At 51.4% G+C, this 12,792-nt stretch overlaps 1 protein-coding gene across 1 annotated transcript in view; it reads right to left on the reverse strand.

The window, feature by feature from the left end:
- Positions 1 to 230: 230 nt before the first annotated feature.
- The window catches only part of MAP3K9 (mitogen-activated protein kinase kinase kinase 9), an 80,477-nt gene continuing 67,915 nt past the window's right edge, over positions 231 to 12,792 (reverse strand). The window contains exons 9-12 of the mRNA XM_058739507.1: positions 11,258 to 11,326; positions 9,732 to 9,844; positions 7,945 to 8,748; positions 231 to 6,631 (exon numbers count right to left, since the gene is read on the reverse strand). Of these exons, the coding sequence (XP_058595490.1) occupies positions 6,147 to 6,631; positions 7,945 to 8,748; positions 9,732 to 9,844; positions 11,258 to 11,326 (1,471 nt within the window). The 3' untranslated portion in view covers positions 231 to 6,146. The remainder of the gene's footprint in view (positions 6,632 to 7,944; positions 8,749 to 9,731; positions 9,845 to 11,257; positions 11,327 to 12,792) is intronic.

Below are 12,792 nucleotides of genomic sequence, written 5' to 3' on the forward strand. Positions count from 1 at the left end.
AGCAGGTGCGGCTCAGCACCATGTGCCAGAAGGGCCTCTGTGGTCCAGCTGGGAGCTCCAGGGGCTTCAGGGAGGCTTTCCCCCCACTTCCTGTTTCCTGTGCCATAGCCATGGTTTTTATTTTTCCCTACATATGGAAATCCCCCCACAAGAGCCAGTTACTTGGATATCTTGTTTCATTAAAAAGTGGGGAAAGGATAAGCTTACAAAGCACCACGGCAAACCAGAAGTCATTGTTGTAACAGTTTTATTCAAGTCTGTGTGTGCTCTGGTGGTGGGACCAGGCTGAATCGGCATTACACTGTAATACGATAAGAGGTTTAGCCATTGAACCAAGCCTGCTTGGCATCCCTAGTTAACAATTTACAGTACCTTGAAAAAAAAAAAAAAGCCAAAGAAAAGAACCTGGTAAGTTTCCTTCAGGACTTTTCTATTTTTAAATATTGTTGACAAATTACAATAACTTAAATCCCAAAGCAAAATGGGAATTCAAGGACACAGGGTTAGGACATATGAACAAGACACTGAAACAGGGAAGGCCTAGGGATGAAAACTAGTAGCTAATTACAGAGAAACAAAACGAACACATATGTGAACTTTCACTTTACCTAGACTCAAAGGCTCTAACAGGAAGGAAAATCCCAAAGAAAGCTTTTCTGCGAACTAAGTAAAACCCATCTCCAACTTCTTTCCTTAATCCTCTAGAAGATAGTCTAAATCTGTATGTGAGCATGTGACTATGTGAGTGTGTGAATGTGTGCGTGTGTGTGTTTAGGATGGATAGTGAGGAAAATCAGAGGAGAAAGTTGACAAGTTCATCTCCCTTCTTTGCTACAGCTGGGTACCAAGGGCATGTAGCTCAACACAATGGCTCTTCTCAATTTCTAGCTGCAGTCGTGAGCTAACAACCCAAAGCAAGGCTACAGGCGGGGGATGCAGGGAACCACAGGCAGTTAAGAATCAGGAAGACCAGTCCTACCGGCTTCCAGGTTAAGGAAAGAGCCCGACCTTCAGAACAACAAATGACCGGGCTCCCTGAGTTGTCTAGGGAGGCCAGGGTGCTGCCAGTGCCCAAGACCGGAAATGAACAAAGCGGGAGGGCTGTCAATATCTCATCAGGACAAATGGGAAATCGTCAGCAGTCTGAGAAGATGATGAGAGGTTCACCTGACCTGCACAGCCAACCAGAAGCCCAGAGCTGGGTCAGGCTGGTTAGGCACCTAAATCCTATTAATTAGCCACAATTAGCCGGGACTCCGGTTTCTGCCTCCTGCCTTCAAACACCACCAGTGCCTGAGATGCCAAGGGTCCAGTGGCAAGGCCCGGAAGGTGCCAGGGACCGAGAACTCCCAGAAGCAGCAGTGGTTTCTCCTTTCTGATGTGGATTTTTACTAATTTGAATTCCTGATCTAAGAAAGCAATGATTTGTCTGAAAGAAGAGAGCATTTAGGAATGTGTTCCTAGGACTAAATGTAGCTTGACAAGAAGCCATCCTCAGGCCTGAAGCCAAGGAGAGAGGCAAGTGGCCTAGTAGGCTGAACCGCAGGAAATTGCCAATATTCGGCTGGTTTTGACCTACAACCACCCGCCACCCCACCCAACCCCCACACTTTTCTCCACAAAGGGAAATAAACTAGCAAGGTGAGGCTTATCAGTGCTGGACCCTGGGTTCCAGGACCATACATTTTAAAGTTAAAGGGCTTCGTGCTTCAGGTAGGGAAGATAGCATCATCCTCAGTTCGTTGTTGGGCTCACAGGTCCACAGAGGGGAGGAGACACTTGCAACTTCGCACACTGGCATGTGGGCAGCTCAGGTCACCGTGTTCCTGCCGTTCTTGCCACCATGGTCATTTATGATCACAACACACTGCGGTGCGGGCTGCTCTCACCCCTGACCCAGGGCCAGTCTCTGGCAGAGCTTTCAGGAAAGGCCCAGCACTACAGCAAGGGCAACACCTGCCTCTTCCCCCAAATCCTCCAAGAGGCAATGGAGTGTTTCCAACCAGCTTGAAGGCGGGTGGAGGTGGGGGGGGGGGGGGCCTCACATACCTGAGTCAAAAGCACAGGCTTAATTAAACACATGAAGAAAAGATCAAGGCTCCCTGAAGTGTAACCATTCACAGCCATCCAGCCTTTCAGAACCCGCTGTTCTGTGCTTTTGTTAAAAGCAAGCTTGAAGAGTTAGCAATGCTCAGGAGGGGTCTCCCTCCTTGTGGGGGCCAGAGGGAGGAGGGGGCCTCCAATGTGGGGACTGAGGAATAGGAGTGTTGACAACAAGCCACACCTAGATGCCCTTGGGGTGTCCTGCTGTGTCCCTGAGCAACCCTGGTCTGAGGGGAAAGGGGCCTTGTAAAGAACCTCACACCAGGACATGCATCCCAAGGGCCGGCAGACCTTCTTGCAAAGATCCTTCCAGGAATTAAATTGGCCTCATTCCAGTCTCGGAAAAAACAAGACTCTGGGAATGACTCCTAAAAACTCCAAGACCCCAAACTGTCATTCTGATGCTGACTCCAGCCTCCCGGTCTCCTATTTTCCTCCTTCCTAAGACACTAATGCTGGGAAAGACCAGCCTGACAAGTTAAGTGGGGGGATCAGAAAGGAGGTCTGTAAACACCAGGTGCTGCATAAACGCAGAAGATGTGCCTGACCATGGCCCCTGTTAGTCATTCTAAGCCAGCTCCAAACCACTACTCTTCCAGAAACCAAAGTAAGAAACACTAGGCAAGTCCCTTAGAGGCAAAAGTGGTGAGGACCACACTGTTAAGGTCAGCAATTTGTCCTAATGGCCGGCTGGGAGCTGCATGCTTCGCCGCCCTGCTCTGAAACATGTTCTCATTGCCCTTGACCAGGAAACAGGTAATGGTTGCTTTTACAGGAAGGAAATGCGAGAGTGGCTAAAAGGGGAGCCAGACAGCAAAACAGATGGTGGAAGACAGACACCTTGTTCAAGTCCTAGAGCTTGGTGCCCGACTCAGCGACCAGTCCAGGCAGCTTTCAAATTTCCCTTCCCTTGAATTTCTTCCTCTTTAAGCATTTTCTCTTCTCTACCAGCAAGTGTATCAGAAGGAAAATGATGCAATTTTGTAAAGGCCAGGAGGAAAGGTTAGCACTATTCTGAATTGACAAATAGAAGACATCATCATCATCACCTTCATCATTACTACCAGACCCCTGGGATACTAAAGGATGTGAAGTGAAGAGAGAGTAACCACCAAGCCTCTTAGAAATAATATGAGGATAATGGAGACATCCACTCAGCCCCTGGCAGGGACCTGGATCCCCAAGGCGGGGGGTAAACAGAGGATAATCCTGTTTAGAATCAGTGGAAGGAGATGAGGGATCTGAGGAGAAAGGGCAGAGAGCAGTATCTGTTTCCAATCACCATTACTGGTGGCCCCTGATGCTGGGGGCCACTGGATTCCAATCATCCAATCACTTTTGGGTAATGAACACCTGCCAAGAACAGAGGGAGAGTGTCTCTGAGGAAAGAAACGGAAAGAGGAAAAGGGATTCTGGCTACTGCCAACGCAGGGGCTTAATCCCAGCTTCAAGGCCTGCTCCTGACCATGACCATAGAGACAAGGGAGCCTAAGTGGACAACTCAAATTCTATAGGATCCTTATCCCACCACGCCTCACCCTACAGAGAGAGAATGTGGCAGGCAGGGGCCCATCAGAGACGGGATATGGAGGAGCTGAGAGAACGCCTCCGTCTTTGCGCCAGCTCACGAAGCAGCCTCAGACTAATCCTGCTTCTGCCTCCGACAGGTGCAATTCTACCAATAGCAGACCCAGTCTTTGTCTTTCCTCTGGCTGGAGGAGTAAGAAAGGGGTTCAGCCTCTTACTCAATGGCAAGTGGCCACCACTCCATGCCCATTACATCAGTTATACTACCACTTCCCCAAAAGATGGCGGCAACCTAACAAAACAACAAAAAGTAGAAAACGGTCAATTGCCTCACAGCACAGAGCACTGTCCAGAGCCAGCAAGGTTTGGATTATGCTGTGTGCTGCGCCCCGCCAAAGGGCCATTTAGTGGAGCCAAGGGCTTATAGACACATTAGAGACTTAGGAACTGGGGCTATGGAGAGTCCAGGGAAGGGCCCAGAACACACCATCTGTGGCCCCCTCCCCAATCAAGAATGAAGAGGAGTCCCTCGGTTGGCTGGAACTGTTAATAGGATTCACATTCCACAACCCCTCCCCCCCACCCCAGCCAAGGGGTGAGGGGACGGAGGCAAAAAAGAAAAAAAAAACTCTACAGTCTTCACTGCAAAAAGAGGAGACAGATGAGACAACATGGGCAACAAAACTGAGTGCCTCCCACCCAAGATGGGGGGGGGGGCCCTTGAACCAAAGTGCCAGTGAGCTCATAAAACAGGGAGCCATTCGAAAACCAAGGTCACCCCTTTCCTCATTCCCGGGTTGGGACTTGATCATAGTGACAGAGAGACAGAGCGGTGACCAAACATCATCTGTGCCAGCTTCACTGCTTTCCTCCTTCTGGCAGGCGGGCAGCAAATGCAGGGAACCTGCAGGCGGTCCGCCAACATCTCCAAGGAAATATTCCATGATAAGAGACAGGGAAGCCACATTTGGAGAGTCTGGAGGGGAGAGGAGCATGACCCAAGGCTCTGCTCCCAATCAAGTTTACGTGTGTGTCCTGCACAAAGGCAACCGTTCACACTTGACACGGGAGGCCCCAGGGGAAGTGGAAATGGTGCAGGCACACAGGAGGAAGCTCCACAAGCAGCTTAACATTCCAGTTAAGGAAACAGATTCCAGAAAAGTCAGGGTTGGCCTCTGCTCTCCTTCCTACCCAGCTCAGGGTCCAGAGCCCAGCATCAGGGGCCACCTGTGCCCAGAGGCATGAGCCCTCGGTCAGTCTGCAGTGCCTGGGGCTCAAAGGTTCCTGTGTATCAGTGGCTCACTAAGCACCCCACGAACATCATCGCCTCACCATATCCGTGTGTGGAAGGTACCACTAATGGCTCCGTTTTACTTCAAGGGCATCCCGTAATGGATGGCGTGGCTGAGAAGAAATCCCCACAGTTCCAGCTCCCAGTGTCCGGGACCCTCCCACCACCCCCCCCCCCCCCCCACCAATATGCTATTTTGGTGCAGTGCAGAGATATCTACCAGCCAAACACATAATCCACTGGCTCCAGGGATTGGAGGAAAGATCCAGGGAAGGGCATAACACATAACGACCAGAACAACATAACGGACCAACACAGGAACTTTGTCTCTGGCTTCAGAACTGGCACCAGTGAGTGAGTCTCCCAAGAAACTATCCCTGGGATGAGCATGTTTGTATCGGAAACTGGTCTGGCCACGTCCAGACCCCGGGTAGGAGATGGATGCCATCAACAGGTGCTGGTTTCTGCCTTTATTTGTGTGTTTCCGAAAGGAACAAGGGCAGACTCTGTTACCCTCTTTGCTGCCACTCGACTCTGTTTTTCCTAATTCCCTCTCCTCCCCCCAGGTCCCCTTACCCCTGTGGGGCTCAAATAAATAAGCGGGGCACCTGGAAGGGCAGGTGGGTAAGTACCAGGTCCCTCAACTCCTACGTCCCACACTGGGGCACCTTGCCTTCAGTCCTCCAGCGGGCACGTAAGGGCTTAGGGCACAGAAAAGCGTGCTATCTCACACCAGATGAGACTCTGATTCATGGGTGCTGGGGAATAATGTGGAAGAGGAGCAAAATCAATCACAGATCATCCAATACTGGTGTTTGGGAAGGCTGAACTCAGGGCTAACAAGAGGACTCTGGGACAGGCTCCAGGCTTACCCAGGGGGCTGAGGAGAGGGGGCAGCAGACAGATTTGGCTGAGTGACCCTGCAGAGTCACCGTAAAGGCGAGGAAGACTGTGGAGGGTGGGGGACATGCACGCACCCCTCCCTCCCCTACACAGCCAGAGCTGATGGCCACAGCCCCTTCCAGTGGACATGGGTAGAAAGGCCCTACAGGGCAGGGGACCCTCTGAAGTGGCCCTGCTTCCATCCCTTCCACCTTCAAAGTGCATTATCAGTGCAAGAAGGAGGGCTGGATTTCAGGGGGTCCAACTCCGAGAAAGGGCTGTGCCAGCCAGCTCCCCCCATCTCCTCCTGCTTCCCCCTTGCCCGCCCCCAACCCTTTTCGTGTTAAGACCAGAACTCTTGCTGAATCTCATAAGGGGCGGGCCTGTGTGTGTTCAGTTCGGCTCTGCACAGCGGCACGGTGCTGTCCTGACTCTGGCCCTCTGCGTCCAGGTCCAGAAGTGTCCGCTCAGCAGGGGGCAGCGGCCCCGCTTGGAACGGGAGCAGGGCCGGGAGTCCGGGCCGCTCATCCACAGTGCTGCTGCTGCTAGCGAAGCAGGAGTCCAGGTTGCTGGGTGTCTCCGTGCTGGAGCTGTTGGCTGGGGAGGCGCTACGGGCATGGCTGGGGGACACAAACCACCAAGGGTCCAGCCGTTGCCGGTTGGCAGAAGGACGTGGCCGAGGCAGAAACTCCAGGGTCTTGGGTCTCTCCAGGGTAGAATCCTGCTGTGTGTTCCAGCGCCTTGGGGTCGGGGGAAAGACCACATTGGGGTCAGGGAGACGGGGGAATTCACCTGGGTCTCGGCTGGGGCTGGGGGTTTTCAACATTCCTGGGCAAAGAGACAGAGGGAGAGGCATCAGGTGATGGCACACATTTCTAGACCAGATAGACACTGCTCCCTCCCCATACCTGCCACATCCCTATTCACCTGGAATAACACGAGCAACAAATGTTTAAGCAGCACCTACTATGTGCAGCGGAGTGTGCTGGGGGGCACTGGGATACAACAGTGAACTAGAAGGCCATGATCACTGTCTCCGATAATAAAATAAGAAGAGGACATACGGGGGTCACATCTGTAATGAAAAACCTACGATCCATGGGCCACCCTGTGGTCTGCAAAACAAGTTTTATTGTAACACAGCCACACCTACGGCTTGTTCTCCCACGACAGCAGCAGTGTTGAGTAATTACAACGGAGACCGTACGACCCCAAAAGCTTAAAATATTTATTATCTGGCCCTTTACCGAGAAAGTTTGCTGACCCCTGACGTAAGGAAGTGTCTGTTTATTTCCAGTTCATCCATTTAATAAACATGCGAGGCCAGAACAAATCTAGGTCTCAAAAATCTGAAGATGAGTCATAAGGTCTCTTCCCAAAGAGGACACATACCTGAGTACAACAAAAAATCTAAAGCCGAAAGGGAAAACACAATTGTCATTTACACTCAAAATCTCCCTGAAATCCCAGTCGCCATCTCCTCTCCTACTGGGTGAGAGGGGTTGCAAAGTCAGGTTTCGGTCTTCTAGGGAGCAAGTGACAGTGGCAGGAAAAGACAGGGATGTGGACACCCAGGTGGCTCAGCGTCAGACAGGGAAGGCGAGCTCATGCACAGGCACAGGAATGTACCTGGATTCGGAGTCAGGCACAAACAAGGGATGAGCGATACAGGCAGGATGCCTGGGAGGAAGCTTGCCCACGAGTAGGTCTGTACTAAGCTGTAATCACAGGCAAGAGCCCAGCTACGTGGCACAAATACCCCTCCTGTATGAGGGTAGCATTCCTTCTGGTAACTTTTGTCTCCACTTCAGGGAACGAGCACAGCTCGGCTCCTGCCCCTCCGATGCCCTGAAGGCACTGCACTGTGCCCTCCAAGACCCAGGACCTGAACATCCTACAGGAGCCCTGGGTCCGATTCTTCCCAGAACCTGCGGTCTGCCTTCACTCCTCAGGGAAGCCCCCTGCCGAGGCACAGGACAGAGAGAAATCAGTCGGCCTGGCCATCTCTCCAACCCCAGGGCAGCACGTCCTGGTGGGCCGAATCAGAGGAGGAACTGTCATTCTAATTTTGCCATTCACTCCAATCTTGCCACACCCGGGAGGCCCAAGAGCAGGAAAGAGAAAAGGAGGACAGGACTCACCTGTTCCTGGGCTGGGGCTCAACCCATTGCTGGAGGGGCTCCTGCTGGCTAGGAGAGCCGCTGGCTTGAGGGCCCCGTCAGAAGGAGTCCGCCGGTGACCACTGGGCTGCGTGGGGGCCGTAAGGGTGACATGGGTAGGAGTCAGGGATTGGTTAGGGTCTCGCTTGAAGCGTTCCACTCGGACGTTGACCAGGGGGTTGTGGGTGCAAGGGGTCAGGGGTGGGGCTTCAACCGGACTGATGGGCATCTCGTACACCACGATCTCGTCACTGTCGGAACGCAGCAGGGAGCGGGTAGAGTTGCACTCGGAGATGGAGGAGAGAGAAAGCAGCGTGAGGGAGGCAGAGGGGTCTCCTAGCAACAGCATGGGCTCCTCCTTCTTGAAGAGCTTCCGGGATGGGGGGCTGGTGCTCCGACGAGGACGGCTGGCCCTCTGGAAAAGACCCTCACGCCTCTTCTTCTCCTCGCGGGCTGGTGGCTCAGGCTCCTCTGGGGGAAGCAGCTGGCACTTGCCAGCTTCAAGCAGGTCAAAGCCCAGGCCTGTGGCCGCGAGAACAGCCCCACAGCCAAGCAGAGCCACCTCACAACGGCGGTGGTGGGTGCCACCCCGCTTGAGGCTGTTAGTTGGCGTCAGCTGAGGGGTACTGGTGGCTGAATTGACTGGGGTGGGCTCCTCGTGGACTCCATCACTGGAGGGGCCCTCCCCATCCTCTCCTCGAGGGAACGGGATACAGAGGTAGGACTGGTTGGGTGAATGCTGTAGACGACTCTCCCCACTCCTGGGGCCTTCGCTGTCCTCATCCTCTGGAGATGACAAAAATGGCAGGGTGTGGGGGACAGGAAACGGGAATGAGGCAGCAAGAGTAAGAATCTCATCCTTCTCCCCAACCCTGGGCCTCCTGGGCCTCCTGGATTTTCAGGAGTGCAAGGGTCAAACAGTCTCACAGGCAGGATAAGGACTGGGCATTGAACCCACAGGGCTTTACCCCTCCACACTCAACCGTGGCCAATATGAGGCAATCACTCTCCATTCCAGAGCCTATTTTCCTGTGTGCAGACAAATCTGCTCATTTCCTACTTTTTGCATTGGGATCCTCAACACAAGAGGTACAGTGTGTGAGTTTCCTAGAATAGTGGGTAGAACAGAAACATCCCTAATGTTTTTGCACCTTAAAACTGGAAGGGACCTTGAATTTCTACAACAATGGCCTAGAGGCCGGTCTCAAGACCAGTGTCCCGCAACAGACTGGAATCCTCTACATGGGTGAAGGCCCATCTACGCTGTAGACTGACCTACTAAGACTTGGAAATCTTCAGAGAGAAGAGGACATCCTATCTGAGAGAGAGAGGGAGCCTGGAGAAGACCTTACCCATTCAGCAATCATAGGCAACTGGAAAGCTTCCTTAGAGAAAGACCACAGTGTCTTCCACCACCATCTCCTGTCTTGCAGACTCCCCACGTTAAAATACAAAGACACCCAAGCAGATGGAAGCACCTGATTCAAGTCCTCACCCTCTGCACTGCCCTAAGGAGACTACAACCGGCGCCCTGGGATAGGAGGCCAAGGGCAGGCTCCATGGCAGCAGTGGGAACAAACTGTGATTTGGGAAGGTTTGATGCAATGGGAGTAGAGCCAATGAAGAGGGAATGGGGTGAGGGCCCAGGAGTTGGGTCAAAGAGGAGACAATCCCCATGAGGTGGTACTAGGAGTCCTCAAACACTCCCAGAAGCTTGGCCAGAAGTTCCCTGAGGGAACAGGGACAGTCAGGACAAGGGCCATGCTTACCCATCTCCATAAGGCTGGTGAACCCTGGCAGGGCTGGGCTACTCCTCGGGCCCTTCCCCAGGTTGGGGGCACTGGACGACCACTGTTTATATCCATCTACCAGGGACTTGAGGCTAAATAGGAGGAAATGGGGGAACTGTTAGAACTGGTGACTTCCCTTACTCCACCCTCACCTCCAGGGGCCCATGGAAACGTCTCTTTCTGTGTGCTTAATTCCACCAAAGCCCAAGAGCCTCGGGGTAACGAACATTACTGGGTCCCCTCGTGTCACAAACAGAAGTGCACATGCTCCAGGAAAAGAAAAGCAGGGCCATGAACCCACCCCTTCACATGCTGCTACGGAGCTGTGGAAAGATCTAGCAGGCAGGCCGGCAAGAAGACAGGAAGAATGAGGACTGCCCAGCACTGGCCAGGGTCTTGCCTGAGCCCACCTTAAGGCAGAGACGATCACTCCAGGACACTGTGTCCAGCACACTGCTGACATCAGAGACACTGCAATTCGAAGCCTTGTGATCCCAGGCGAGCCCTGGGCAGATGAGCTAGCAGGGATGGGCCATTTCTCAACTTCTCCTTCCAAGCTCACGGCATGCTTAGGCAACTTTCCAAGCCATCCACTTTTCAAAAACAAAAATCAGCCAACAAAGCTGCACCAAAGCAGTGCACTTTGGGACAGACCTATGTGGGTAGTACATAATGCTGCACTCGAGCCCCTGGTTTGTCTGGGAATGAAGAGGAAAAGGGCAGGAGCTTGCTTTCAAGTTCCTGTGATGAGCTCACACCTGCCAGCCAGTAACTCTGAGGATCCTGACTGGGCACCCCATCGACCCCCTTTACGATGGGGGAATCAGAGGCCCAGAAGCACTGGTCTTTTCTCTAATGGACAACGAAGAGAGAAGGCTGAGGACTCCGTGGGTTATGGCTGCCTTGGACATACCAGGATTATAACCAGAGGTGGCTCTCATTTTAGGGCCAGGAAAAGCTGTTCAGCTAAAGCCCACTCTTCCCAGTCCATCTCGAGGGAGAGAGAGGGACCAACTTTTCCCCTCACTTCAGATCTCTATTTCAAGTGCTGTCAGAAACACCAGTGAATTCAAGTATATTCCGGCCACCATTGGTTTCAACCAAAATACACAGCCAGGGATAAGCATGCTAACAAAACCCACAGCCTGGGACTTTTAGCTGATGATCTTATAACATCACCTCCAGCTCTGAGTTCAAGGGGAATCCAGATTAGCAAAGTCAAAGCCAGTGCTAAAGTTCAAAGCATAAATAGTCATGTACTGCCCCCTAAAACTAAGGGTGCCAGGAGAATCCCCACAACGGGAGTGGTCAGAGAAGTGAGGAGAGGGAAAGTCAGACCAACACAGGAATTTCCCAGGGTGCACGATGGTACTGCTTTAAAGGAAAAAAATCAGCATAGCCTTGGCAATAATGAGGTTTGATTCTACCGGATGTGCTGTGAGGACAAGGAAATGGAAGGGGACTATTACAAACACATTTGATGAAAGGGTGAAGATTAGACTCACCCCAGGTGGAAATGTGGAGACTCTGATGGGGTACTTAAACCATTAGCTTTCTCACGTCTCTGAGGGGATCTTCAATGAATAAAGAAAATCAGTAGTAGGCGACAGTGGGTACATCCAATTCAGTATCTCCCACATGGGAGCCCTCAAGGCTTGACTCTAGCTACATTGGTAGCTGCCCTCCTCTGGCCCGGTAAGCAAAGCCCACGTGATGAAGGAATAATCCTAACAAGGAGACCCAGGACCTCCCAATCTGTGGGACAAAGGTCCTTGAGCAGCCACAGCATAACTGCAGAGGCCGTGTGAACCCACAGATACCCAAGCTATCTACAAGCAAGTGCATACGTTTCCTACAGATATGTACTCGTTTTTTAAAGGATGTATATTCACTTAACATTACTGAATTCAATATAGCTTTTTGTTGTTAGGGATTATTTTCTTCCGTTGATAGGGGCTAAAATTAGAAATATTATCACACAGAGGCTCCCAAAATTTCTGACGTTAAAGAAGCCTTTACTCAAGAATGAACAGAATATACTTTATTTCTTCAACAGGAATTGAGAATCATAAAAAATTCAAGTCATATTTTGGGGCGCCTGGGTGGCTCAGTCAGTTAAGCGTCCGACTCTTGATTTTGGCTCAGGTCATGATCTCACAGTTTTTGAGTTCGAGTCCCACACTGGGCTCTATGCTGACAGTGCAGAGCCTGCTTGGGATTCTGTCTCTCCTTCTCTCTGCCCCTCCCCTCCCCCACCTCTATGAACTGCTTCAATAGTTTTGAGGACAAATCTACGCAAGGAGGAAGAAAATTCAAAGTTAATATTTTGAAACATGAACCAAAGTTAATTTACTAAACAAGATGAAAAACATCTATAAATGAAGCAGAACCAGAGAAGCTACTGAAATGTCAGAAACATCCAGGGATTCAGCGTGACTGACTTTCAGACCCATCCTAACCCTACTCTACCCCAGGGCTCGAAGGAATCCAAACTGAGGAAGATCCTGCCTCTACAGGACCTAGCACAGCAGAGCAATTCACCATTCCTAGAGGACCATCATCGAGCCCTCACAGAGCTCAGGCAGTTCACTCTATGTACCTAAATTTTCTATTCCAAGGTATTTGTGATTTCTAAAGCCTGGCTTCGGAGTCAATCCTTTTTGAATCAAATTGCTATTTTCGTTCTCAGCCCGGATCTGACATGAGAGAACAGATTTTGGACATGAAATCTTCTTAGTATTCGAAGGAATACCAAGGCCACTTACAGGTTCGGACACAAGTTCAGGAAAGTCTCTGAAAAGGGCAAAGGGGATTACTGCCTATTCTCACACTCAGAAAAGTCAAAAAACAGGATTCTAGCCTCTAACACCAAGAATAAGGTAGGAAATAGAAAATGCACCAGGAGCAGGGAAGAACCATCACAGCAGGTATTACAAATGCTTCCTATGAGCCAGCTAATCTTGTATGCGCTTCCCAAAATGGAGTTATTTAATCCTCACATCAACCCCGGGAGATGGGTACTGGTATAACCTCCGATTTA

This window comes from Neofelis nebulosa, chromosome 7 (assembly GCF_028018385.1).
Source record: "Neofelis nebulosa isolate mNeoNeb1 chromosome 7, mNeoNeb1.pri, whole genome shotgun sequence".
Lineage (NCBI taxonomy): Eukaryota > Metazoa > Chordata > Mammalia > Carnivora > Felidae > Neofelis > Neofelis nebulosa.